Source organism: Podarcis cretensis, assembly GCF_951804945.1.
Source record: "Podarcis cretensis genome assembly, chromosome: 10".
Lineage (NCBI taxonomy): Eukaryota > Metazoa > Chordata > Lepidosauria > Squamata > Lacertidae > Podarcis > Podarcis cretensis.
Window position 1 is genome coordinate 22,021,969 of NC_137179.1, and position 27,714 is coordinate 22,049,682.

Here is a 27,714-nt window from a genome sequence, read left to right on the forward strand (position 1 = left end):
ACCCTAGGGAATGCATTCCACAAATGGCAGGCCACCACTGAAAAGGCCTCTTCTTGTGTTGCTTCTTTCATAATCAGATTTTCACAGTTGCCTTTTTCATATATAGGCTTTCTAAAGGGAGCAATCTTTGCATTTTTCAAAATCTATTTACTGTTGATTGTTCCATTATCTCGTTGAACTCTGCTTAGTAGTAACTGCCAGGAAGAAGCTGAAATTGACAAGCTGTCCTAAGAAAGTCGAAGAACTTGCTCCAGAGTACAGACAGGCCCCATTTTGATGGACTCACATCAGGGCTGACCCAACACATTTTGGCACCTGAGGTGAACCGCAAAATGGTGCCTCTTCCCAGCCAGGAAAAATGGGGGAAAGTGAAGATGGACATCAGGAAAAAAGGGGGGGAATAAAGAGCTACATTAGGATTCACTGTGGATTCTGCCACCTGAGGCGTTTGCCTCACCTTGTCTCATGGGTGGGCCAACCCTCACAAGTGCTTCATTCATCATGGCAATGGAGCTGAGCAGGAAATCCTTGGCTGTTCCTTTGGTTTCCCCCATTCCCCCCAAAAAAGCTCTTTTCACATGCCTAACTTCCAATCAGAATAAAATAAGTTGTCTATGTGAAATCATCACTGAAATCATTGGCTGGGAGAATGTGGTTGTTTTTAATGCTTTTAGAATGTTTTAAACCGATTGTAATGAAATTGAGTTTGCCACCCTGGGTTCCTTTGGGAGAAGATACAAATTGAATAAATAATAATAATACTTTTTTAAAAAAAAAACCTTTTGAAGCTGAGAAAATCCCTCACTTTTCTGTCTAATTACTGTGAGTAGCAGCTTATTCTTTTGATTTCTGTAATGCTAATGTATACTAAATTCCTGTGAGTCCACCTAATGAACAACATTAAAGACAGAGGAACATAATAATCAATCATGAAGATGCATCTAGAAACACAATAATACCACATGAAGGGAAATGCAGGGCCTCATTTCCTATTATGGTTGTATTTTTCTAATAGGACTGATGAATGAGTTTTAAACTGATTGCTTGGGTGGGTGAGTTTTTTGCAATAAGTGTTAGACCTGAATTCTTCTTTCATGGTCGGGTGGCGGGATTTAAACTAAATAAACAAAAAACTAAGGTATTGGAAAAAAATTTAACAGCTTCAGAGTCAGAAAGGTTTCAGAAAGAGACAGAGTTAAACGTGGTTAAAAAAGTAAAATATCTAGGGGTGAACATAACAGCAAAAAATCTGAATCTATTTAAGGACAATTATGAAAAGTGTTGGTCAGAAATTAAGAGGGATTTAGAAAGTTGGTCAAGACTGAAACTTTCCTTGTTGGGCCGAATTGCTGCTATAAAAATGAACGTATTGCCAAGGATGTTGTTTCTTTTTCAGACTTTACAGATTGTGGATAAAATGGAGTGTTTCGGGAGGTGGCAAAGAGATATCTCTAAATTTGTCTGGCAGGGCAAAAAGCCCAGAATTAAGTTTAAAATATTAACTGATGCTAAAGAAAGAGGGGGGTTTGCCCTGCCAGACTTAAGGTTGTATTATGAATCAGCAGCTTTCTGCTGGTTGAAAGATTGGCTGCTTCTTGAAAACACTGATGTTTTAGACTTGGAAGGATTTAACAATGCTTTTGGATGGCATGCGTATTTGTGGTATGACAAGGTTAAGATTCACAAGAATTTCAAGAACCATATTGTAAGGAAAGCAGTGTTTAATGTCTGGATAAAATATAAAGACTTATTAGAAAACAAGACCCCAAGGTGGTTATCACCTATGGAAGCTAAGGCTGTGAAAAGACCCAATATGGAGGTCAAATGGCCGAAATACTGGGAAATATTAGAAAGAGATGGAGACAATTGGAGACTGCAGAGTATGGAGAAACTTAAAGATAAAGTGCGAGATTGGTTACATTACGCTCAGATTAAAGAGGCTTTTAAATTGGATAAAAAGTTAGGATTCCAAGTGGAAAAATCGAAATTGGAAACAGAACTGTTAGAACCTAAGACTAAATTACTTTCAAGAATGTATAACTTGCTGCTGAGGTGGAATACACAGGATGAAACGGTTAAATCAGCTATGATAAAATGGGCACAGGATATTGGGTATAATATTATGTTTGCTGACTGGGAAAAGTTATGGACTACCGGTATGAAGTTTACGGCATGTAATGCCTTGAAAGAAAATATTATGAAAATGATATATAGGTGGTACATGACCCCAGTCAAGCTAGCTAAAATATATCACCTGCCAGATAACAAGTGTTGGAAATGCAAGGAAACTGAAGGAACATTCTTTCACCTCTGGTGGACTTGCCCTAGTGTTAAGGCCTTCTGGGAAATGATATATAATGAGCTGAAAAAGGTATTTAAGTATACCTTTCCTAAGAAACCAGAGGCCTTCCTTTTGGGCATTGTTGGCCAGAGGGTGTTAAAGAAGGACCAAACATTATTTATGTATGCAACAACAGCAGCAAGGATACTTGTCGCTAAACATTGGAAAACTCAAGATTTGCCCACGTTGGAAGAATGGCAGATGCAACTGATGGACTACATGGAGTTAGCAGAAATGACCGGCAGAATCCGAGACCTGGGAGAAGAAGCAGTGGAGGAGGATTGGAAGAAATTTAAGGACTATCTTCAAAAACATTGTAAATTATATGAGTGTTAAGAAGGATGAGAGATTTGAAAACAACAGGGCACCATAAAGTTAGCGGAAAAGATTGTGAGAATGAGTGAATTTCATGAGAAAGATAAATTTTGAATGAATATCATGTTAAAATTAGGTATTCAGGATTTTGATAAAAATATTCAAAGTTAGGGATAAAATATTGGAATTGTGTATAATAAGAATGAAAATAAGGTGATAAGTTGCTGGCTAAAGTTTTATTAACTTGGAATGTAGGAGTGAGAGACGTGAGGAAGTCCAAAAGGGAAAAATGAAGAAAAGATGGTTATTACAAGATGTAAAATCTTATGTTTGTTTTATTTTTTTGATGTTTTCTGTTTATTCTGTCTTTTTTTCTTTATTGTATTATCAAAACTCTTAATAAAAATTTATATTAAAAAAAAATTCTTCTTTCAGTTAGCAAAATCATAATTTGGGTGCTTTTACAAGGATATTGAAGGAATGGAACTCTTACCTCAAGGATCAGATAAACCACCTTAAAATAAAAGCAGCCCAACTCCTCATCGTTAAGATGAGGCTAGCTGTTATATTTTCACCTTTGGATGTCTGAAGTATAGAATATTGAACTGTATCCAAGGAAGCTCTAAGACATTTTGCTGTCTGAATAGAAACAGTAAATGGTGCTCCCTCCCCAAATCAAGCTATAAAGAATCCAAGGCCAGTCAAGTTGTTTTGGTATGTGAGGCGGATAAACTTACAAGTACCTCTTCTTGGGAATAAAAATATTGCTGTGGCAATGGCAACTAGTATACACTACTATACACCAAGACTCACAACTTAAATACTAGTTTGCTGCTCTTTCATCTTTAAAAGTAGTTGCCCTCCATTCCTGTTTCCTGAGGCCTTCTTATGATGCCCCCCCCATTTCAAGAAGGTCTTAAGAAACAGGAGGAAAACCTCATTTCCCATTTCCCAAAGTCTTAGAACTTCTTGCAGTGACATTTCCCTGAGGCAAAAAAAAGGCCCCTACTAAAGGTAATAGGGACGCGGGTGGTGCTGTGGGTTAAACCACAGAGCCTAGGACTTGCCGTCAGAAGGTTGGCGGTTCGAATCCCCGTGACGGGGTGAGCTCCCATTGCTCAGTCCCAGCTCCTGCCTACCTAGCAGTTTGAAAGCACGTCAAAGTGCAAGTAGATAAATAGGTACCACTCTGGCGGGAAGGTAAACAGCGTTTCCGTGTGCTACTCTGGTTCACCAGAAGCGGCTTAGTCATGCTGGCCACATGACCCTCAGACAATAAAGCGGGATGAGTGCCGCCACCCCAGCGTCAGCCAGGACTGGACCTTTACCTTTTAAAGGTAATAAGAGATGTGGGGACAAAATGTGTCTTTGACACCTAAAAATGCCTGAAATAGCTAGCAAGGGATGTGTGGATGAGAAGCAAGCAGAAGACTGGATTTAAGAAAGACAATCTGAGGGGGTTTGAGGAGCCACTTTAAAATGTTGGCAGGGGGATATGGCCTGTGGCCCATGGGTTAGCCATCCCCAGGGCTTTTTTTCAGCTGGAACTCACTGGAACTCAGTTCTGGCACCTCTCAGGTGGGCGCCATTGCCATTCTAAGAGAACAAGGAAGACGTTCATGGTGAGTTCTGGCACCTCTTTTTCTAAAAAAAGAGCACTGGCCATCTCTGATGTAATGTGCATAGTTCTCCTAAAATACAAACTGGAAACGGTCCTTCGTACAGTGCAGTCCTATACAGCGAAATGGCCATGTGCCTTACTTTACAAAGGTCAATCCTCCATTTGACGGTATGTCAGTCCTCTATTTTGAATGTACCCCCCTCCCCTTTTAAAAAAAGGGTTGTCCAGGGTTCAGTGTAAATACAGGGTGAGTCTTTTAAAAGAGGCCCCGTGGAACATGTGTACTCTGTATCCACAGGGCCTCTTTTAAAGGACTCACCCTGTATAAGGAAGGAAGAACAGCAAGGAACCTGAAGCTGCCCATTAGCAGTTAGCTTCTGAACAGCAGATTTAGCAAGTACCCCGAGAACCTGGTCACAGTCGTTGCTTAGAGCAATGATTAATGATTGTGCAGCAATACATATGTTAGCACATTTTCTGCATATAAGTTATACACCTTCTATGCAAATCTGGATAATCTTGGGCTGAGTTTGAGCTGAGCAAACTTAATACAGAGCAACTTGGCTCCCCTCATTTTACAGGGCTGAACTAAGTGGCTGTGGGTGGTTGAGAAGACCCATTCTACTGAGATTCCCTGGGAGAGTTCAAAGAAAGAAGGAAAAAAGATCTGCCTCCTTTTCAGCCCACTAGAGAAGCTCTCTCATAGATTTGGTAATTCAGCCAAGATACTCATAAGGTCACCCTTCACAAGAGGCACTTTCAGGTCTCTCAGCCTCCAAACTCCTGTTAACAAGTCTCTGCAAATGATCAAGATGAGTGCTTCTCTCCCTGTGACTGTTTACCTGTCTTTGGGAGCTGATGTTTGTGGGATTCATTTTTAAAAAACAAGCATCTTTGTTTAAATGTGGGCTGCTTCATATTTGGGTTTTTGGAACCCTGGTGGAAAGACACTTGTCAGGAAACAGCAGCACCTGCTGGCAGAAGGCGGCACTGCAGGCCACAGCAGTAGCAACACCCGGTCGACACAAGCTGCAAAAAAGAGGGACACCTAGGGGTGGAATTAGGACCAGAGACATGGCAACGTGTAATGCTGCTCCCCTTCCATGGAAAAGCCTTTCAAGTCACAGCAGTCCAGATGGACCCTATCAGGCGCCAAGGAGCAGCCACAGAAGGGGATCTCCGGGAAGCAGCAGTCACCAGAAAAGAACTCCCAGGACACAGCTGGAAGGCCCACAATAAAGCAAACATGCCACACCATTGTTGGTCAAGGTCTGGTCACTGCCTGGATGGGAGACCACCATGGGACTCTGCCTTGAGTTCCAAGGAAGAAAGATGAGCCATAAATGCAAATAATGAATTAAGAATTGATGCTTCAGCTGAGACTCCTGCATTGCAGGTTCCCCAGAATAATGTCTTCTAAAAGTCAGATAGTTGTTTATCTCCTTGACATCTGATGGGAGGGCGTTCCACAGCACGGGTGCCACTACCGAGAAGGCCCTCTGTCTGGTTCCCTGTAACTTCTCTTCTCACAGGGAGGGAGCCGCCAGAAGGCCCTCAGCGCTGGACCCCAGTGTCTGGCTGAACGATGGGGGTGGAGAAGCTGGACTCACCTTCCACTCTCTGTACACAACTGTACATCTGGAAGGAGGTGCTTGCATGGACACCCCTTTCAGGCATCAATGAAAGCATCAAACGGAAAGGTTGCAGCCCATCACTGTCCCCACCCTGTGTTTATTGCCTTTGTCAATGGAATATCTAGCAGCGCTCTCTTGTACTGGTGGTTTTAAAAAACCTCATGAGCAGAGCCCCATTAACACTCTGTATCCAAGGGAATTTTTTAAAAAATTGTATTTTAGGTGGTACTTATTAATTTAACAATAGTGATACCTTTTTTGCTTTGTGGCATCATAACTATTTTCCAGTGTTTGTGAGACACTAATAGATCTGAAACTACCATTTGCTGACTTTCTGGAACACATTTCTTACAGCAAACAGACCAGATGATTACAGTGGATTTGCAGGTTGCGAATGTGATCTGTGTTTGCAATCCGCAGTGTTCGCCACCTGCAGCAGCGCGTCTGCGCACGCACGGGTTGCAATTCGGAACTTCTGCACATGCGCAAAGCACATGTGCGACCGCCGAAACCTGGAAGTAACCTGTTCCGGTACTTCCGGGTTTCGGTAGGTTCGTAATCCAAAAAAACGCAACCTGAAGCGTCTGTAACCCAAGGTATGACTGTATTTGGTATAGAAGCATTCAACACATTCTCTTAATTACTATATTTCAACTTTTTTAAAAAAGCAAAACAAATGCAAAGCAAAACTTTACTGCCACCACATCTGTATAAAACCACCTTGTGTTGTATAATATACCGGTAATTGCCATTCTACTGTTTGTAGTACTGGCAATAATATCAAAAATTTTGTGTACAGAAAATGGAAAAGGGGGGAAACCACCAAAGAGTTTCCCAACAAATAGCCAGCACGTGTAGACACCAAGTCAGAAAAGCTAAAGCACAGAATGAACTCAGGCTTGCTAGAGAGGTTAAAAGCAACAAAAAAGGCTTTTATGGGTATGTTCGTAGCAAAAGGAAGAACAAAGAAACAGTGGGGTCACTCAGAGGAGAAGATGGTGAAATGCAAACAGGGGACACAGAAAGGGCTGAACTCCTCAATGCCTTCTTTGCCTCAGTCTTCTCCGATAAAGAAAACAATGCCCGACCTGAAGAATTTGGAGCAAATGATTCAGCAGAGGAAACGCAGCCCAGAATAACTAAGGAGACAGTACAAGAATACTTGGCTAGTTTAGATGTATTCAAGTCTCCAGGGCCAGATGAACTACATCCAAGAGTATTAATAGAACTGGCAGATGTGATCTCAGAACCACTGGCAGTCATCTTTGAGAATTCCTGGAGAACAGGCAAAGTCCCGGCAGACTGGAGGAGGGCAAATGTTGTCTCTATTTTCAAAAAGGGGAAAAGAGAGGACCCAAATAATTACCACCCAGTCAGTCTGACATCAATACCAGGGAAGATTCTGGAGCAGATCATTAAGCAAACAGTCTGTGAGCACCTAGAAAGGAATACTGTGATCACCAATAGTCAGCATGGATTTCTGAAAAATAAGTCATGTCAGACTAACCTGATCTCATTTTTTGACAGAATTACAAGCCTGGTAGATGAAGGGAACGCAGTGGATGTAGCCTACCTTGATTTCAGCAAGGCATTTGACAAGGTGCCCCATGATATTCTTGTAAAGAAGCTGGTAAAATGCGGACTTGACTATGCTACCACTCAGTGGATTTGTAACTGGCTGTCTGACCGAACCCAAAGGGTGCTCATCAATGGTTCCTCTTCATCCTGGAGAAGAGTGACTAGTGGGGTGCCACAGGGTTCTGTCTTGGGCCCAGTCTTATTCAACATCTTTATCAACGACTTGGATGATGGACTCAAGGGCATCCTGATCAAATTTGCAGATGACACCAAACTGGGAGGGGTGGCTAACACCCCATAGGACAGGATCACACTTCAAAATGACCTTGACAGATTAGAGAACTGGGCCAAAACAAACAAGATGAATTTTAATAGGGAGAAATGTAAAGTATTGCACTTGGGCAAAAAAAAATGAGAGGCACAAATACAAGATGGGTGACACCTGGCTTGAGAGCAGTACATGTGAAAAGGATCTAGGAGTCTTGGTTGACCACAAACTTGACATGAGCCAACAGTGTGACGTGGCAGCTAAAAAAGCCAATGCAATTCTGGGCTGCATCAATAGGAGTATTGCATCTAGATCAAGGGAAGTAATAGTGCCACTGTATTCTGCTCTGGTCAGATCTCACCTGGAGTACTGTGTCCAGTTCTGGGCACCACAGTTCAAGAAGGACACTGACAAACTGGAACGTGTCCAGAGGAGGGCAACCAAAATAGTCAAAGGCCTGGAAACGATGCCTTATGAGGAACGGCTAAGGGAGCTGGGCATGTTTAGCCTGGAGAAGAGGAGGTTAAGGGGTGATATGATAGCCATGTTCAAATATATAAAAGGATGTCACATAGAGGAGGGAGAAAGGTTGTTTTCTGCTGCTCCAGAGAAGCGGACACAGAGCAATGGTTCCAAACTACAAGAAAGAAGATTCCACCTAAACATTAGGAAGAACTTCCTGACAGTAAGAGCTGTTCGACAGTGGAATTTGCTGCCAAGGAGTGTGGTGGAGTCTCCTTCTTTGGAGGTCTTTAAGCAGAGGCTTGACAACCATATGTCAGGAGTGCTCTGATGGTGTTTCCTGCTTGGCAGGGGGTTGGACTCGATGGCCCTTGTGCTCTCTTCCAACTCTATGATTCTATGATTCTAAATTCTGCAGCACTGCGGTGCTCCTCTAAATCTATTGGCATGCATACTATAAACTGAGCTACCAATGTCAATTGCAAGGAAACAGTGTTTCATTTATCTAACTTTTAATTTTATTTATTGGATTGGTATAACACCCTTCTCCCAAAGATCACGGGGCAGTTCACAACACAAAAATACAAAATGAGAACACAAAATACATGATAAAAAGAAGAACAAAAACAAACCAATTACCCCTCTCCCACAAACACTTTAAAAGGACACAGAATGTTAATCAGTCAAAGCCAAAGGTCTGGCTAAACAGAAACACTTTTGCCTGGCAGCTAAAAATAAAAAAATGAAGGCAGCAGGTCAGCCTCCCCGGAGAGAGCGTTCCACAGATAGGGAGCCACTGAAGGAAAGGCTCATTCTTGTGTTTACACCCTCTGGACCACTCATGGAGGAGGCAAATGGAGAAGGGCCTTAGGTGATGGTTGCAGGGTCCAGGTGGATTCTTATGGAAAGAGGTTGTGCTTAAGGTATTGTGGTCCTGAACCATTTAAGTCTTTATAGATCAAAACTAGCATTTTGAATTGGGCCTGGAAACTAATTGGCAGCCAGTGCAGTTGAGCAAAGATCAGTGTAAAATGCTCAAACCATCTTCCCCCGGTGAGCAAATTTCCCAAACCGTCTTCAAAGGTCTTCTTATCCTCTCTATCTAGAGCAAATGTTTTGCATGCAGAAGATCCCAGATTCCCTCTCCAGCGTCGCCAGGTACAGCTGGGGATGTCACTGGTCAGAAACCCCAGAGAGTTAGTTGGTGTAATCAGTGTAAGCCATACTGAGTTAGATGGATTGATAGTCCAACTCGGTAGAAGACAGCTTCCTATGTTCCTACATTTTTTTGTGGCTCACATGTCAACACTGAACAGGAATCAATGATCTTCACACAGCACATAGTCCAACTATGGCTTTCACTCCCGTGGGATGTAATGACAGACACCAACTTGGATGGCCTTAAAGGAGGATTAGGCAAATTAATTGAGGATATAGCTATCAATGGCGACTAGCCACAATATCTATGCCATATCCTTTCTATCAGAGATAGCATGCCTCTTAAAGACAGCTGCTGGAAATTGTAATGTTGTACTCATGTCCTGCTTGTGGGCTTCCTACAGGCATCTGGTTGACCACTGCAAGAACAGGATGCTGGACTAGTTGGACCATTCGCCCAATTCAGCAGGATATATATAGAACCATAGAATTGTAGAGTTGGAAGGGACCACAAGGGTCATCCAGTCCAACCCCCTGCTATGCAGGAATCTTTTTCCCAAGGTAGGCCTTGAATCCACAACCCAATCTCATGCTCTACCAACTGAGCTATGTTCCCTCAATGTACAGCTAAAGAACAGTGGTGGGTATTTTTTAGTTTCTACTCTTGGTTTGCATGGAGTCATGATGATTCCTTCCCCCACTCTTCCTCAAATCTTCTGCAGTACAGAGACAAAACGTCAGCATGAAGTCTTCCCTGAAGGTAAAATGTTTGAGACACACAGCTTTAAAGGGCTCCTGCCTCCTTTGTTTTCTATCCTGCATCCATCTCATTATCCAGAGCAAGTAAACCAAAAGAAAACTGTGATATTTGATTAGGCTCTCCTGTTTTTCAGGTGGCAGCAGGAACTCTGAACCAGTAAACAAGCATCCATGCAGCGCACCTTTTGTGATGGGCACAGAATTCCTTGTCTTAGACACAGTGGTACATTTCACAGCTTCAGTTCCTGCTATCAGTTCCCCTGTGCACACAGCACTTGTTACAGCTGCAGAGTTCATTAAAAGGCCCAATTAATTAGAACTTCTCCTTTTTTAAAAACAACCTTATTTATCTGGGATTGACACAGGTATGCCTGTGGTTGAGCATGCAGATATCTGTGTTCTGGGGCTTACATGGTAAATTATTCCTTCACATTCTTCACTTTTCTGAAGCTGTCCAAAATCCTCAGCAGCAGCAGCAGCAGCAGCAATAGTATCATAAACATCATTACAGTAATAAGTGTCTAATAATACCTGGGCATTGTATATTACAGTTAAATGGCAAACAGAAATGTGTTCCTGGCTGCAGAGTCAAAGTCAAAAATCAGCCACTAGGAAGGATAAGGAAGTAGACATGGTTTAGGAAGAAGGAATCAAATGAAAGGAAAAGTAGAGGTGGAGGGGAGGATTCCAAACCATAAACTAGAACTGCTTCAGTGTTTATAGAAGTTTCAGGGCAGAATGAATAGGTTTTTAATTTAAAAGACAAGAAGGGGAAGGACAGATAATGCCCTTCTTATTATAAGATCACCCTAAATATAGCTCAAGTGTAAACCAAGCACACAGATTTATCTTATCAGAACATTTGCCATTTGGGGACCTACAAAACAAAAAGAATCTTTCTACAACTTTTTTCAGCAGCTTGCCTTTCTTCTTAGACCTTGACAAAATGGCTTAGTTTTATCTTTAAGGCAACACTCCCTATCCTTCACAGCCAAAGGAGGTGTTCCCTTTCTTAATTTATTTATGTATTATATACCTCTTGATTGTAACAAAACCTCTAAGCGTTTCATGGTGGCAAACCTTACTTTCAGTCAATTGTCTATAAATCCTAGATCTCCTTTATCAGTAGTTTCTTTCAGACAATATAAGATGCATTGACAAGATCTATTCTAAAGGAATGTCATAGCCAGTCATTTCATTGGTTGTCTTTAGTTCAACCTGGCTAGAGGGTGATGTAATAATGGGAGCTGCAGCAAAGGATGCTGAAGGATTCTGTCAACAACAGAAATGGCAGAGGAAGATGCCAATGTAAAGAGATGGCTTGATTCCATCTTTTGGTTCCATCCTTCCTCTTTCAGACTGATGCTTACCAATACATCTGATTGAGGTTTCATGCTTTGTGGGTGGTAGCTAATGAAACCATGCAAGGGTACCATGAAGTTATCAGCCAATTTTTGCAAGTGTGGGGTGTAGGAAAAAAGAGGGGAAATTATGCAAGTAATAACATCTGACACAAATAGCTCTAGTTCTGCCATCTGAATATGAGGCATTGACAATAGCACCTGGAGAACACAGTGCAGGACTGTCTGTCTGTTCCACTGGGGAAACATTGGCCTGGACTGATCAGAAAAGTCTTCACTTGAAGATTACTCTTTCCTGGAGGTGTGTTTTAGCTTGTAGGGAGCCATCTTTGAATGGTAATTATATTCCTTCTTGTGACTGAAGCCTTGTGGATGTTTGTTTTGAATGGTTGCATGATGGCTTTGTGGGCATGTTCATTGTTTTGCACTCGGTAAGACTGGGTTGTCCATTTCCCTTTTGTGGTCTGAGTTTTTGTTCCTGCTTACACAGTCTGTGAAACTCTAGTCAGCTCTCAAACAGGTCTGTGCCCCTGCTTACCTGTCCTTTTAACTAGGGATGCTGAAGACTGAATCTAGGGCTAGCTGTACTGCAAGCCACTCAGCTATGGCCCTTCCCTGCCAAGGCAAGATTTCAAAGAGACCAAGAGCAATGTTGGAATGATGGGAAAGGCTCTACATCAATGATTTATGAATGTGTGTTACCTTGAGGTTTGGGTTTGGTAAGCTTCCCACAGGGCTTTGAGATGGTGACGGTCTTCTGGCAGTCTGCATTGTGTAGGGCTCGCTTGAGGTTCCCAGTTCGAGTCTTCAAGGCAGTGTTTAGGTCACACTCTCCCCATGCCTGGAACTGGTATTTACACTCTGCTGCAAAATAAATAAATAAGTGAGCACATAATATTTTATTATCAGCAGTTGAAAGGTAAGAACAAAATATGGCTACTTGAACATCCTTGTATGTAGGGTAGCTTCCTTCCCAAACAGGGCAAGAATGGTATTGCTTTTTTGTTCCAATTACTTTTGCTAATATTTATGTTAGGTCATCTAGGACCAACCTCTTTTATATCAGGGATGGGGAGCCTTTAGCCCTCCAGATGTTGCTGGACTCTAGGGCCACACTCTGAGGCCACATTTACACCATGCATTTAAATGCTTAGGATACCACTTTAAATGGTCATGGCTTCCCCCCCCCAAAGAATTCTGGGAGCTGTAGTTCATTAAGGGTTCTGAGAGTTGTTAGGGAAACTATATTCCCCTCACGAGAGCTACAATTCCCAAAGGAGCTTAGCAATCAATCCCTCTTCCCTGGGGACTTTGGTTTTTGGAAGCCAAAATCTGCATTACAGAATTTGGAGAAGGGCAAAATGCAAAGGGTAACTGTGTTTCACTCTGCACATTCGTCTGGGGAGCTGCAGAACTTCTCAAGTCACACACGCACACAAATGCAAAAAGTGAATTCCTTATGCCCAGAATTTTTCAACATGATCATGAAACCAAATGAATTATCTCTCTGCCCACCTGTCTGCCTTTACTTATGTTTTACTACTGAAAATTGCCTTGTGGGATATTGCATTTTCACTAGGTTTTCCTTTCACCCTGCATCAGAAAAATAAATGCTCCACAAATCGTAATCCTAATGGAAGAGAAATGCCTAATTTAGTAGGATGATATGCTCAAATCTCCAGCAAATGAAGGCAACAGATTGTTGCTCCTAATTACTTTTCACCATTGCTTTATCATTTAACTGTCTCATCAAACTGACTTCCTGTTGCTCAAAATTTCCTGTTCTCCCAAAGACTTTGATGAGCTAATTAACCTACGCAGTCTGACATGGCCATCTTAAAAAAATAAAATCACTCTGATTCTTTTTTGAACTTTTGGAGAAATGAATGGAGCTTGAAAACTCACTTTTGTCCTATGATGCCTTCACAGCTTCCTTTTTCTGATATGTCATCCCATGGTGGCCAGTTTGTGGCCGGTGCCCACGGCACTTTCTCAAAATTCCAAAGGCGCCCTATGGCTCAGAAATGTTGGCAATGCCTAATCTAACAAATAGTTCAAGGTATGTATTTATACTTAGCATAATGGTTAATATCAACCCTGTAAACATTACCTCCAAATTGCTTCTTCCAGTTGCAGGGGATCTTACACCTTTGCGTCTTCATTGTTTGCTTACAATCAACTCCAGTCCGGGTGCCTTCACGGGTCCCTAGCCCACAATCTCCGCTGGTAGGGACACAAACGCTCCATTGCCATTCTCCACAGTCAGATTTTTTCACCTTCTTCTCTGGAAAGAACCACAAGGAACACAACTCAGAAGAAAATAAAGGTCAGGGTGCACCTAAAGTAACTTGTGTGGACTGACTGCTTGGGACAGGAGGTGACTGCAGTGGCGTAGCGTGGTTTGCCAGCCACCATGGCTGTGCCAGGTAGAGGGGGAGGAAATGGATGGAGTACACATAGGCATTCAACTGCCTAACATCATTTGCATCACCCAGTGATCACAGCAGCAGAGATAAGAAAAGAAGAGTTGTTCCATTGTCTGGAGAAGTCACTTCCTGGTTTGCATGGAGAAGTTGTTTTCAACAGAGCCCAGCGACGGAAGCACGCAGCTGTATTGAGGCAACATTGAGTGTCAAAATTTTGTACCCCTAACAATTTTGTGCCTGGGGCAGCCGCCTCTGTGCTACGCCACTGGGTAACTGCATCCTTGTTGTACTCTACTTAATACAAACCTTGAGGCAAGTCTGAGATTCCCCTGCTTAACCCCTCATATATGATCAAACTGTGTAAGATCAGAACTAGTTCTTTGCTAAAATTAACTGATCTTGGGGTTCGGCAACCCTTTCTTTCTCAAAAGTTTTTCCCTCCCTCACGTAGCGATGCAGCCATTCCAAGACCTTCCTGAGTCAGACAGTTTTGAAGATATGATGCTATATTTCTTCCTTGCTGTAAGCCAACGACTCCAGGGATGTCAGATTCTGCTGCATTCAATTCCTCCATTGCCATTTACAATGAAACACAGCATCAGCAACTTGTCACTTCAGCAAGTCCCCAGTCACTTTGTCAAAAAAAAAGTTAATGGTTTCTTTGTATTTCATAACAAAGCACAAAGTACTTGACATTCTCACATCAGTTGAATCTGTCCCCTGGGAGAAGAGAGAGTTGAGGAGCCTGCCCAATAAAACCCTAATATTTGCCACAAGGCACAAGGCAAATTTTGAATGAGAGGACCTGAAAAGCCTGAGTAATTTTCCTATCCTTCGAATGAATCCTGAGAACCAAACAAGACATTTTCATCCCATAGCATAAGTAATGTGACCAAATGATAACCACTACCATGAATAGAGACATGTGACTCAATTTGTAGTGGGCTCAACCAAAGTTACTTAATTCGGGCTCATTTCAATCCAGGCATGAATTAAGGTGGCCTCCATTCTGAGCTAATGAGAAATCACTCTCCTGATGATGTCATCAGAGGGTGACCACTCCTTGAGGTCTCCTGAATCCCATTTCCTATGAACCCCACACTTAAAATGAAACAAAAGCCTTGTGGTAGCAAGGCCTCACAACGGCGATGCCTCACTATCAGAACTTTGATATCCAAGTAAAATCTACAGGATGCATGGGAAACTGCATGCCCTATGGATCCTTGTGCCTGTTTTGCTGTGATGACGCTCCTGAAAGTGTCATGCAAACCCTATGGAAAGGCTTCCCCCAGCGTAGCTGAAGTTTGAACAGAGGTTTATGGGGGGAAATGTCGGGCCAAAGTACCAACAAATATTCATGAGGATTTTATTTATATATAAAAGAAAATTGCAAATGGTTGCAGAAATAGTTCTCGGTAGTGGCGCCCTCCCTCTGGAACACCCTTCCTTCTGATGTCAAGGAGATAAATACCTATAGAACTTTTAGAAGACATCTGAAGGCAGCCCTGTATCAGGAGGTTTTTAATGCTTGATGTTTTGATGATGTTTTTAGATATGTTGTAAGCTGCCCAAAGTGAATGGGGAAACCCAGCCAGATGGGTGGGGTATTATTATTATTAAGAACTTAATTTAAGATTGGGAAAATGAGAAACCTGGAGGGATGAAATGGACAAATTTGTCCATATTTTCTTCATACATAGGAGTGGGGTGGCAGTCCAGCACTCTAGCCCTAGACTGCAATTGATGTCCATCCATCATCTCCATGGCTGTGATGTAATGATGCGCCTACAAAGTGTTTTAGGTGACTGGTAAAGGTAAAGGTAAAGGGACCCCTGACCATTAGGTCCAGTCGTGGCCGACTCTGGGGCTGCGGCGCTCATCTCGCTTTATTGGCCGAGGGAGCAGACGTACAGCTTCTGGGTCATGTGGCCAGAATGACTAAGCCTCTTCTGGTGAACCAGAGCCCTCTGGAGCAGTACCTATTTATCTACTTGCACTTGACGTGCTTTCGAACTGCTAGGTTGGCAGGAGCTGGGACCGAGCAACAGGAGCTCACCCTGTTGCGGGGATTCGAACCACCGACCTTCTGATTGGCAAGTCCTAGGCTCTGTGGTTTAACCCACAACGCCACCCGCATCCCAAGATGACTGATATGCCCCTCCCAAAAAAAGTGGTGATGTTAATGACAATGGGCAGGATTCACCTGAGTGAAATCAGAGGAAGCTTGCACAGAGAATTCTGCAGCAGGACATTCTTCTTCCCCTCGTGCCACCTAAAACTGGCTTGGGGGGGGACAGGAGAACCCCAGAACAGGATGTGGAGGGAAAGCATATCATTCCATCTGGCAAATTGAAATCCTAGTGATGATGGAACGACCAACATAGCAAGATGTTGAATTCTTCCTCCCAACATTTCCCCAACTAGTCAAGGTAGGGGAAAAGGGAGGGGGGAGAAAACACTTTGTATACCAACACATGTATAAAACAGACAAGGAAAGTGAAAACTTCCCCACTTTTCGAAATTACTCGTAATAAGCAATAGCATCCTTACCTGGCTTTTCTTTTTTCCCTGCCTCGGTAGTGCTCACGGCTGCTAGCAGGAAAATAAACGCGAAGAGGACAGCTGTAAATACACGACTCTGTTCTTGCCGTTTCTGCATTCTGGGAATTAAGAGGCGGGTAATATATCAGAAGGCAATACATGGTATATGCAGACAATATATAGGTAAGATGCTCCAGAGCGACTACATAAACCACTGTTTGCACTCATAGTGTACTGCTAATAGAATAAAGCACATTCACGTACAAGGAGAGCAAGGATCTTATTAGGAAGCTAGAATATGAGTTCCAAGCAATGTCCCCCAGATTTGATACAAAGTCAAAGGTTCTTCTAGCGACCTGGGAGGCCTTTGTGGTGGTGGCAGCAGCAGCGGCCTTGCAGGCCTTGCACCAGCGGCAGCAGTGACAGGTGGTAGCAACAGAAGCACAACATTGTGGGCAGGAGGCTGAGTGTGGAGCCCAATGCTGTGTAGCTTCAATGGCTATAGCTCCTCCTCTCTCATGCTCAGGAGACGTTTGTCACTGATGCTGTGCCGCTCTCAGCTCCACCCTCAGCCCCCTCAATATTGGGGGTGCTGAGCCCCCCAATAAAATTTATTGAGAGGGCTGAAGACACACCTCAGCCCCTAGGAGTTGGCACCTGTGGCTTTCATAATTCTGGGACTGTCCCTGGAAAATAGGGACACTCGGAGGGTATGTGGTTGTCTCATTATAGGTAAAGGTAAAGGGACCCCTGACCATTAGGTCCAGATGTGGCCGACTCTGGGGTTGCTGTGCTCATCTTGCTTTACTGGCCGAGGGAGCCGGCATACAGCTTCCGGGTCAAAGTAGCGCACGGAAACGCCATTTACCTTCCCGCTGGACCTATTTATCTACTTGCACTTTGACATGCTTTTGAACTGCTAGGTTGGCAGGAGCAGGGACCGAGCAATGGGAGCTCACCCCGTTGCAGGGATTTGAGCCATCGACCTTCTGATCGGCAAGTCCTAGGCTCTGTGGTTTAACCACAGTGCTACCCGCATCCCTTTTTCTCATTATGAATTGGCATAAATGGCTACAAATTGATTTGGATCCACTCAAGCCTCTTTGTAGTAATCTGTCACTACCTCAGCCCAATCCAGATTAAGAACAAATTATTAAAATAAACAGTACAGTGTAGTTTGGGATTCAGACAATTTGGTTGTACAGCCCTACTGAAGAATGTTGCAACACTGTGAATATTAAGGTTGTTGTTGTTGTTGTTGTTGTTGTTGTTGTTGTTGTTGTTGTATGTGTATTAAGGAGAGCTGCATCAAATATGCTGATTTTGGCTGTATCAAATATGCTGATTTTGCCAAGAATATAAGAATTGCCAAACAATTGGCCCTGCCTGACTTATGGCATACTTTTTTTTCTTAACTTTATAGCAGTTTCAGAACAACATGAAGAGGTTCACAACAACTGCCCCCCAAATCATTAGAAGTGGGATCCATTTTTTCAGCATTTATGAACACTGTTATTATGAACAAGCTAAGTAGTTTATACTGAGTCCTAAGCAAAACAGTTTTTTAAAAAGCTCTTAAAACACAATGATAATGTATCAATAATAAACAGCAATTTACAATACCAGCAAAACCCCCAAACAATAATCTAAGAGCAAAGTATAAGGTGATTCTAGATCATGGTCCTGTGTATGTAGCATGAAAAGCCTATTTGCAAATGGAGGGGGGGACTGAATTTCTTAAAAAGAAGGTGCTTTTGATTTTAAAATGTGTCTCTTTTGCATTCTGTTCCATCTAAAAGCATTAACCTATGAGAAACTCAAAGGCATTTTTAGCTGTTTGTGTTGAAACAGCCGCATGCTATTGAGTTATCAGCTTTTATGCTAACCATGGCATCTGGATTCCACAGCATTTCTGTTGCTGCAGTTCCCCCTTCTCCGACTTTTGCTGTGGTGAATGTGGGCAGACCACGTTATCAGGCTGCAATGCAAAACCCACATTTCTGGTAATAAGTCACACTGAACTCAATAGGACTTTCCTCTGAATAGATGTGTGCTGCTTGGGCATGATGGGACTTGTAGTCTTAAACATCCAGAGGGCACCAGCTTGGTCAGTTAGTGTAGAATTAGGGGGCAGGTTGAGATATAAGCTTCTTCATCCTTTTCTCTAATGCTGTTTTGCCACTGATAGCTCCTACTTCTCCAATATGCCTTTATTTCCACTGGCCAAAAGATAAGCTCAGCCTTTCCCAATTTGCTGCTGCCTTCGTACTCTTGGGTGCCCAGTTCCCACATACTCAGCAGCCAAAGGAAGCAATGGTCAGGGATAAGTCCAACAATATCCAGAGAGACCAGGTTGAGGAAGGCTTGAGAGTGCTTAGCACTCCCCAACAGATTTCTATAGAAAGCTTTCTAAACAAAATGGTGGCAGGAAAAGAGAAATGATTATCCTATCAAGAGTTATTAGAGTTGCATCAAGGAGATGATAAAAATAAATTAATTAATGGAACAATTAGTAATGGGAGATCACAAGTTTCAGTGGTTTTCTTATTTACAACTAGTAGAGAGATTTAAGTTGGATTAAAATATGGGCATGGAACAAAGTAAGATGAATTTTGAGATGCAATTGTGTAATGATGATGAACATGTATTATCAAAAATGTATAAACACTGGCTGAAATTTGAAATGGAAGAGGAACAAGTTAAAGAATGCATAATTAAATGGGCACGTCTTTTTCATAAGTCTATAGATACTGTATGGGACGCAGGTGCCGCTGTGGGTTAAACCACAGAGCCTAGGACTTGCCGATCAGAAGGTTGGTGGTTCGAATCCCCGCGATGGGGTGAGCTCCCATTGCCTGGTCCCTGCTCCTGCCAACCTAGCAGTTCGAAAGCACATCAAAGTGCATTTAGATAAATAGGCACTGCTCCGGCGGAAGGTAAACGGCGTTTCCGTGTACTGCTCTGGTTCGCCAGAAGCAGCTTAGTCATGCTGGCCACATGACCCAGAAGCTGTATGCCAGCTCCCTCAGCCAATAAAGTGAGATGAGCGCCGCAACCCCAAAGTCAGCCACAACTGGACCTAATGGTCAGGGGTCCCTTTACCTTTACCTTTATAGATACTGTAGCTGTCACAGAATCAGAAATCTTTTTCTTTTCAAAGAAAAAAAAATGTGTTTGAGTAAACACTTACAATTAACAAAAGAATAAGTATAAAAACTATAAAGATGAGGATAGACGGATAAAAGACAACAGCAATTAATATAGAGCTACCATATGAAGATATCTGAAAGCAAGCAGGGGGAGTCAATATGGGGGGGGGGGACCAGAAGAGGAAGTTGAGGGAAGTTGGGAGGGGGGCAAAATTGGGGGAATGTATATTATTGAGTTTGATGATCTGATATGTTGCAATATGATAAAAATGTAAAACCTAATAAAAAAATATTTAAAAAAGAAATATTTTTCTTTTCATTTGTACTTTCTTCTTTATTTTCTCTTTTACAGTTTTTATGTTAACTTTTGTACATTGTTTTTTCTTTCCTTTTAAAGCTTTAATAATAACAAAACCTTTCATTTAAAAGAGAGAGCACTCCCTTAATACTCTGCCATAAAGGGGGGGCCCTGATGCACCTACAGAAAAGGGGATATGCATCATCAAAAGAAAGAACAAAAGACAGCAGAGATTTGAATACAATTTACATATACTAATGTATATGTATAGATTCAAATTTAGAAATCGCACCAAGAAACAGTCCTCTACCCCAGGAATGCATAACCTGCAGTTCTCCAGATGTTGCTGTACTACAACTCCCATCCTCCCTTTCCATTGGCCTTGCCTGCTGGGACTGATGGGCAGAGGACTCTGACAACATCTGGAGAGCCACAGGTGCCCCATCTCTTCTCTACCCACCCTCCAACTGCCCACCCTATGGAGATGGGGGCAACTGGAGGACAGTGCACTCCCAAATAAATATTATGCCGACTGATATGGGGGAGCTGACTTTCATCGCTCTGATTTCAGCACAAGACAAAAGCGGTGCATAAACAAGCCTCCAGTCTTCAAAAGCAAAGGCTTTAAGTTCATATTGAAAAGAAAGTAAAAGGACTCTGTCTCTAATCCGACAAGGGAAGAAGCAATTCTCACCATGAAATGTGTTTGAAAATGTCATTTGGCACTTTTAAGTGTCTCCTGCTGGTTGCCTTCTCGCTGAAAAGTCACATAATTGCTATTGATGTGCACTACTGTGAAGGGAAGCCCAGTATTGGGGAGAATAAAGTGCTAACTTCTTCGGCGTTAGAGGACATATTTTAATACATAAAGATGTTGATTGCAATAAAGTTAATTGTATGGCCATGAGATGATGATGTAACAGCATCCCTGAAAAGCCCCATTATGACACTATAGTAATCTGTGAAGAATAATCCGTTATGTACACTCCATTCCCCAAGCATCATTGGACAAATCTTGCATGAGGGGTCACCAATGTGGGCACAAATGTACCCACTGGTACCTCCTACGTTGCCCATGAAAGGTTTCTGTAAATATTTCCTCAAGAATCCACAATGCATGAGGGACTGTTTGTTCTTCCTACTCACTGCTTGTTTGCACTTGCTTTGCCTCTCAGGCACTGAACATGCCCTATCAAACATGCCCACGTTTCATTAGATGCCAGGATTGGACACCCACACTTCCATCTGTTCTGAATTCAGGAAAGGTGCAAAAAGTCACACACACCCCTTGCAGGATTGGCATTGGCTATCAAGCTGTTACTGGGCCAAGTTCAAGGTGCTGTTACTTACATATGCAGCCCTATGCAGCAGCTAGACTGGTGACTAGGAACGGCCGCCGAGACCATATGACACCAGTCCTGAAAGACCTACATTGGCTCCCAGTACGTTTCTGGGCACAATTCAAAAAGACTGATTCCCCCTATATTCCATGATTTCTAGATTTTGTGGTCCCACCTGGGAAATGGTGAATCACTCTACTTCCAGCCCATAGCATTTTCCCATTTCTTCACCCTTTAGTCCATTCCATACCTTCTGACTCATTTATTTGTGGCATTAAAAGAAAAAGTTTTTTTCTTTATTTTTTTTGCATGAAACCACATTTAAATGCTCATTAAAAATATTTTAAAATGCATTCTTTCTCAGAGCAGGCATTGATATTTCTCTCTCTCAAAATACTTGTTTTCAAGTGTACTTTTTCTACCTTTTTTTTTCTTTTCAAAAATATGACCTTTGCATTGGAACGTTTGGGAAGTGCAAAGCTAGAAGGCAACTAAGTTCCGATTCACACATTAGTCCAGGGGCTTATGGAGCAAGTCACTTCAGACTGGAATGGACAAAGATCAAAGTCTTTTAGCCCACCCACACATCAACAATATCCAGATTTTGTCCGCAACAGGGAGAGGCAATTACAGAGTCCAATGATTGCTTCCATTCACTCCGTATATATGCAAGACCTGGGGATGAATGGTGTCAATGGCTCGAGTCTTGTGGAAAGTTCAGCCACCTTCCGATATATCCACATTAGACTGTGAAACCAGGCATGCCTCTTATGATAAATCTCATTTCAAGGTGAGACGATCCCATATTGGACCCTAAGGCGTATGTTCCGCTCTTCAATTGTTTGGCAGCGAAAAGGTAGCCTCGCATAGCCCTGAATTTGGGAGCAGTCCTCTGCTGAATTTCCCACAAAGATGGATATTCCCTGCAATGGAGAGAGGCAACATATTCACCCAAACCTCCACTGGATCCAGTCTCGTGATCATTTTGACACACCTGTTCATGGCCATCATTCTTGCAATCTGTTGCTGAAGAAGAAATTTGCCCCTATGGGTAAGGCAAGTGGGTTGCATCTTCCCTGGCATTGAGATGCTCACTCATGTGCATCCCACTGAAGTCATGTGACGCAGGGAAATGGCACCTGCAGCTAGATGCGCATTTAAATACACCACATTACTTCCAGTGGGATAGGCTTTTGAGTGAGTACCTTAATGCCAGGAAGAATTGGCTTGGTTACCACATTGTTTCCTCTTACCCTTTGATGCCCACCCGCTTGTGAGACATGCAGTTTGATCTCCCTAAGGAGGATTCATCTACCATGGAATTATTATTATTAAACTTGTTGTTGTTGTTGTTATATATTATATATTATATATTATATATTATATATTATATATTATATATTATATATTATATATTATATATTATATTATATATATTATATATTATATATTATATATTATATAATATATAATATATATTATATATTATACCCTGCCCAACAGATAATAATGATAATAATAAAAAGTGATAGAACATTAAACATTAGAAACTTCCCAATACAGGGCTGCCTTCAGATGCCTTCTAAAAGTCAGATAGTTGTTTATTTCCTTGACATCTGATGGAAGGGCGTTCCACAGGGCGGGCACCACTACAGAGAAGGCCCTCTGCCTGGTTCCCTGTAGCCTCACTTCTGGCAGGGAGGGAACTGCCAGAAGGCCCTCAGAGCTGGACCTCAGTGTCCGAGCTGAATGATGGGGGTGGAGACACTCCTTCAGGTATACTGGGCCAAGGCTGTTTAGGAAGTTGCAGAAGCCTCCAATCCTGATTTGTAACATTTTGTTGCCAAAGCATTATGGGAACACTAGAGGTAGTGAAGCTGCTCAGCCCTGACCCCACTCTTCTCTGAACTATTTCAGAGAGTCCTCCCAAGAATTGTTGCTTTCTCTTTGGGCGAAGCAGGAAAGAGTTCCTATGTCTCTTGATGATCTCTTTCGGAAGGGGAGACGCCTGCTTGCACGGCTTCGCTCATCCTCGCGTGACAAACTTCATTTGCTTAGATAATTCCCTCTTGTGCCTGATTGCTAGAAGTATGGTGGGTAATTACCAGGTATGAAACAAAAACACAACTAAGCAACACATGAACTGCAAGCTGCCAGTCGTGTTTATCATTTACACAGTGCTAATGATGTAAAAGGAAACTGTAAAGGCAATTCTTTAAAAAGCAGGAGTACTCTTGGCAAAATCTGTTTCCAGGGAATGATACTCTTGGGGTCGTTTTCATGATCCAGGAACAGCAGCTTTAGCTATTCATCAACGTTTGTTAGGATGTGTTTAAATTTAATTCAAAAGAATAATGCATGGGTTGGTGAGAAAAGCTGCCAGAACCACAATTTGATAGCTCTGGGATGGATGATCAAGTACAAATGCTTTTAATGGAAGGTCTGTTGTGTTCACATGCTGCCAGAGGTTTCAATGTCCAGCCACTACTAATTCCACTTTTTCTCACAACAGGTCATTATGAAGTGATTATTCAGGGCAATTAAGTCATTCTGTGCTAGAGTAGTACAGGAAAACAGGTTGTGCTTGTACTTTAGACCTATAGGGCTGTCCCTGGTGAACACAGCTGTTTCAGGGAATGCATCCTTAAACCAGTAGGGGGAGCTGGAGTTTTCTGAAAAGGGGATTTATTTGGACCCTCAGAGCCCATTATGGTAGCGTGGCTGTCAAAAGGAGGACCTGAGTTGATTCTGAGTGCTGCTTCCCATCTCTTCCTCAGCAAGTTGTAAGAACGAAACTTTTGTTGTTGTCGGTATGAGGCCCAGCATAGCTTATCTAGCAGTGGCTAACTTTGCTCTCACAAAACTTCCAACATTTTACAATGAAAACAGGGACGTTCCTATGCAGGAGAAAGGCTGAGGGCAAGATCTGGAAGCTTAAGCAAAAGGTCCAAATGACAAAAGACAAGCTAGGCAGGGAAAGGCTAGGATGGGGATGGGGACTATTTTTCTGCCCAATGGCCACATTCCTTCATGGGCAACTTTCTGAGGACCACATGCTACGAGTGGGTGGAGCCGAAGGCAAAAGGGAGCAGAGCCATTGATGGGAATTTCACCTTCGTACAGTAGGCTACTTTCTGCATGCTCATAGTCCTCTTTATCCTACATCCAGACGAGCAAGAGTTTTTAGTGTTCAGCGACACATTCCAGCCAGGCCAGAACACTCAGATGTTGTCTGGGGAGCATGGTTAAAATAAAAACACAGCTTTGAATTCCTGCGCCTACATACTTTGAGAGCTCAAGTAAGAGTGGCAGGAGAAGAGAGGAGACATGGGAGTAGTGAAAGGCCGGGAATTCAATCCACATTGAAAGGAGGAGCTACCCAATTCCCACTTTTTGGAAGAATGTGAGAACCAAAACATAGCCATCTTCAAAATTCACACTTCTCTGAATTTTGCGATGAAGTTATCCAGCCAAGTAATGTGTACAGAAATGCATATAGTAGGGTCAGGTGTGTGCAAAAATGCATACTTTGGAGAAAATAACATGCGGAAATGCATTCCAATGAAGTAAATTGCTTTGCAAAAAAAATGTGTGTGTTGGGCAAAATTGCATACAAACATAAATATTAGGAAACATTTGCACTAAAATGCTGATAATTTTTCATTAAAAATAATAATCAAAAAGTGATGTAGAAAGGTGAAGTACTGAACTTAAGATTGGAAAAATGAGAAACCAAGAGAAGCCAAATTGGTCACATTCACCCATCACCACATGGGAGTGTTGTGGTTGTGGGTTGTCTGTGCATAGAGATGTACACTAAGGTAGATTAATGTGGTAGGGACTTCAAGTCAGTAATAGCCTTTCAAATCAAACCATGGCATGGGGGGACACACATCACACATCTCTTAGAACAGGTGGTCCCATTGGGTTCTGGGGTTTTAGTCAATTGATTGGTTAGATTATTACACTGATTCATTTTAGCACAAGGCTTTTGAAGAACCACAGGTGGCAGGAAACACATTGGGAGAGGCATCCCCCACCCCATCTTCTTCCACACATGAAGATATGTCTTTCTAAGATGGGTCTCTGAAAGCTAAATGCACCCATAGGCAGAAAATCATAAGAAGCTTGAAGGTGCTAACTGGAAATGAGCCCCAACCAAAAATTAGCAGTGGGACCACATAACACCAATCCTGAAAGACCTACATTGGCTCCCAGTACATTTTTTTAAAAAAATAATTTTTATTAACCGACCAATCACATCAAATCAAATCAAACCAAATTACATAAATTCCAAATTACAAAGCCGAATTTTAAATTTTTGTTGGGGGTACCCATATTTCAAGTTCTGAAGGGGATCCAATCATCTTCTTGCTACTGCTTTAATGTCCACAAATCTGTCCATATGATGTTCACAATGGATAAATGTCGCCTTTATCCAACCTCTGAGGAGGTTCACCAGGAATGCAGTCCGAAAACAAATCCATTCCTCCTCCCGGTTGTAAATCCTTCGACAAAGCCTGGCAAGATGGCGACTGTTTTTATTGCTGCGTCACTCCAAAAGCTCTTATTCTTTACTCAGTCTCCATAAAACATACTTTTGGTTAAAGTTCATTTCCACACAGTCATTAAACATCCTGCTTAGGTCAGTTAGCCGATGGATCCCGCTGCCGACATACCCAGCCTTTGATGTGTCTTCTCCATGAAATATTCCTGTTGCACCGACCCATCACTCTTCTTTCACAGAGGTCCCTTCAGTTAGCAGTCTTCACTCCCCTTCTTCACTTGAAATATGTGCATTTGCTTCTTCCGAATTAATTATCACAAATTGCTGCAGCTAGTGGCGCGATCAGGGACATCGTCCAGGAGAACCGGAGTCCACACAAGGGCATTCTGCCTAGTGCCCTGGTCACCCCCTTCTTTCCTGGGGGTGATTTATGGGCACAGCAGGCAAGGGCAGTGTTCCCCATATCCTTGGGGCAACAAGGGAGGCTGCATACTCCCATAACAGCCTCTTAATTACCTCGTGTGGGCCGGAGAGATGTTATTGTCAGCCATCTTCCAATGCACCCCTAGTGGCCCCCCGGCTCCCAGTACATTTTTGAGCACAATTCAAAGTGTTGGTGCTGACCTTTAAAGCCCTAAATGGCCTTGGTCCTGTATACCTGAAGGAGTGTCTCCACCCCCATCGTTCTACCCGGACACTAAGGTCCAGTGCTGAGGGCCTTCTGGCGGTTCCCTCCCTGTGAGAAGTGAGGTTACAGGGAACCAGGCAGAGAGCCTTCTGAGTAGTGGCACCCACCCTGTGGAATGCCCTCCAGTCAGATGTCAAGGAGATAAGTAACTATGCAGCCTTTAGAAGACATCTGAAGGCAGCCCTGTATAAGGAAGTTTTTAATGTTTTATTACTATTTTGTATATGTTGGAAGCTGCCTGGAGTGGCTGGGGCAACCTAGTCAGATGGACGGGCTACAAATAATAAAATTATTATCATTATTAGTGGGCCTTAGCAGGACCCTGAAATCTGCCTGTGGGTTCTGATGTCCTAAATCCTAGGATTTTTGAAAGAGATCTCTTATTGCTACCTGTTAAGAAGATATGCATTTTTCCCTATTTTCTGTCTGGTTCAAGAGAATATATTTAGAGAAGCGTATGTTGGAAAGGACCCTGAGCCCTGGAGGTTTGGGCAACTGGCACTCTCTTCCTCTCTAACCATCCTTTCCCCCACCCCATCAAGTAATACAGTTCCTATCTCCAGGAAAGGGCGGCTAGTTCAGTTACAGAAAGGTTTGATCTGTGTGAAATAAAGAATCCCACAAAGGCACATTCTGTTCTTTCATCCCTGCTTGGCCTAATTGGTTCATGCAGCTAATCAAATATTTCATTATCCCGGATAAATATTCTTCTTTTGTTCTGCTCCTGTTTCTGAAATGGATGGATTCACAATGCCAATGCAGGGCTGAACGATTCCGTGTAAGGGCTGAAGCCAATGCTCTTAAATGTGTTTTGGATCCATTTCCATTTAAATGTAAAATCAATGTGAAAGAACGACTCCTCGACTAAGCACCAAGTTAAGGTAGAGGGGAGATAAAAGGGTCGATTGCCCCAAAGCAAGGAAATGTCAAGTCAGACACATAACATTGGCCCAAGTGTATGGGCTTGAGGAGAGAGCAACCAAATCAGACTCTAAAACGAGTCCTGGTTGAGAATATAGGAACTGTAAGACAGGGCCTTTCTCGGAATAGCTTTATGACAATTCAAATGTAGAATTGTTTATTAATTGATGAAAGTGTTGTAAATCATGAATAATACACACACACTGAGAGAGAGGTCTCCCTCCATTTTCTCACTATTCTGCTGTTTGCATTCCCTCCCCCATCACTTCATCCTAACATTATGACAGTATGGCAGAGCCAGAGGCATTACTTTTGCTTTAAGCAAACATTTGCCTATAGCATCTTCT

At 42.6% G+C, this 27,714-nt stretch overlaps 1 protein-coding gene across 1 annotated transcript in view; it reads right to left on the reverse strand.

The window, feature by feature from the left end:
* PTN (pleiotrophin) overlaps window positions 1-27,714 on the reverse strand; it is a 94,269-nt gene that overhangs the window by 10,971 nt on the left and 55,584 nt on the right. Inside the window, exons 2-4 of the mRNA XM_079993171.1 lie at window positions 16,474-16,583; window positions 13,608-13,781; window positions 12,200-12,361 (exon numbers count right to left, since the gene is read on the reverse strand). Of these exons, the coding sequence (XP_079849297.1) occupies window positions 12,200-12,361; window positions 13,608-13,781; window positions 16,474-16,582 (445 nt within the window). The 5' untranslated portion in view covers window position 16,583. The remainder of the gene's footprint in view (window positions 1-12,199; window positions 12,362-13,607; window positions 13,782-16,473; window positions 16,584-27,714) is intronic.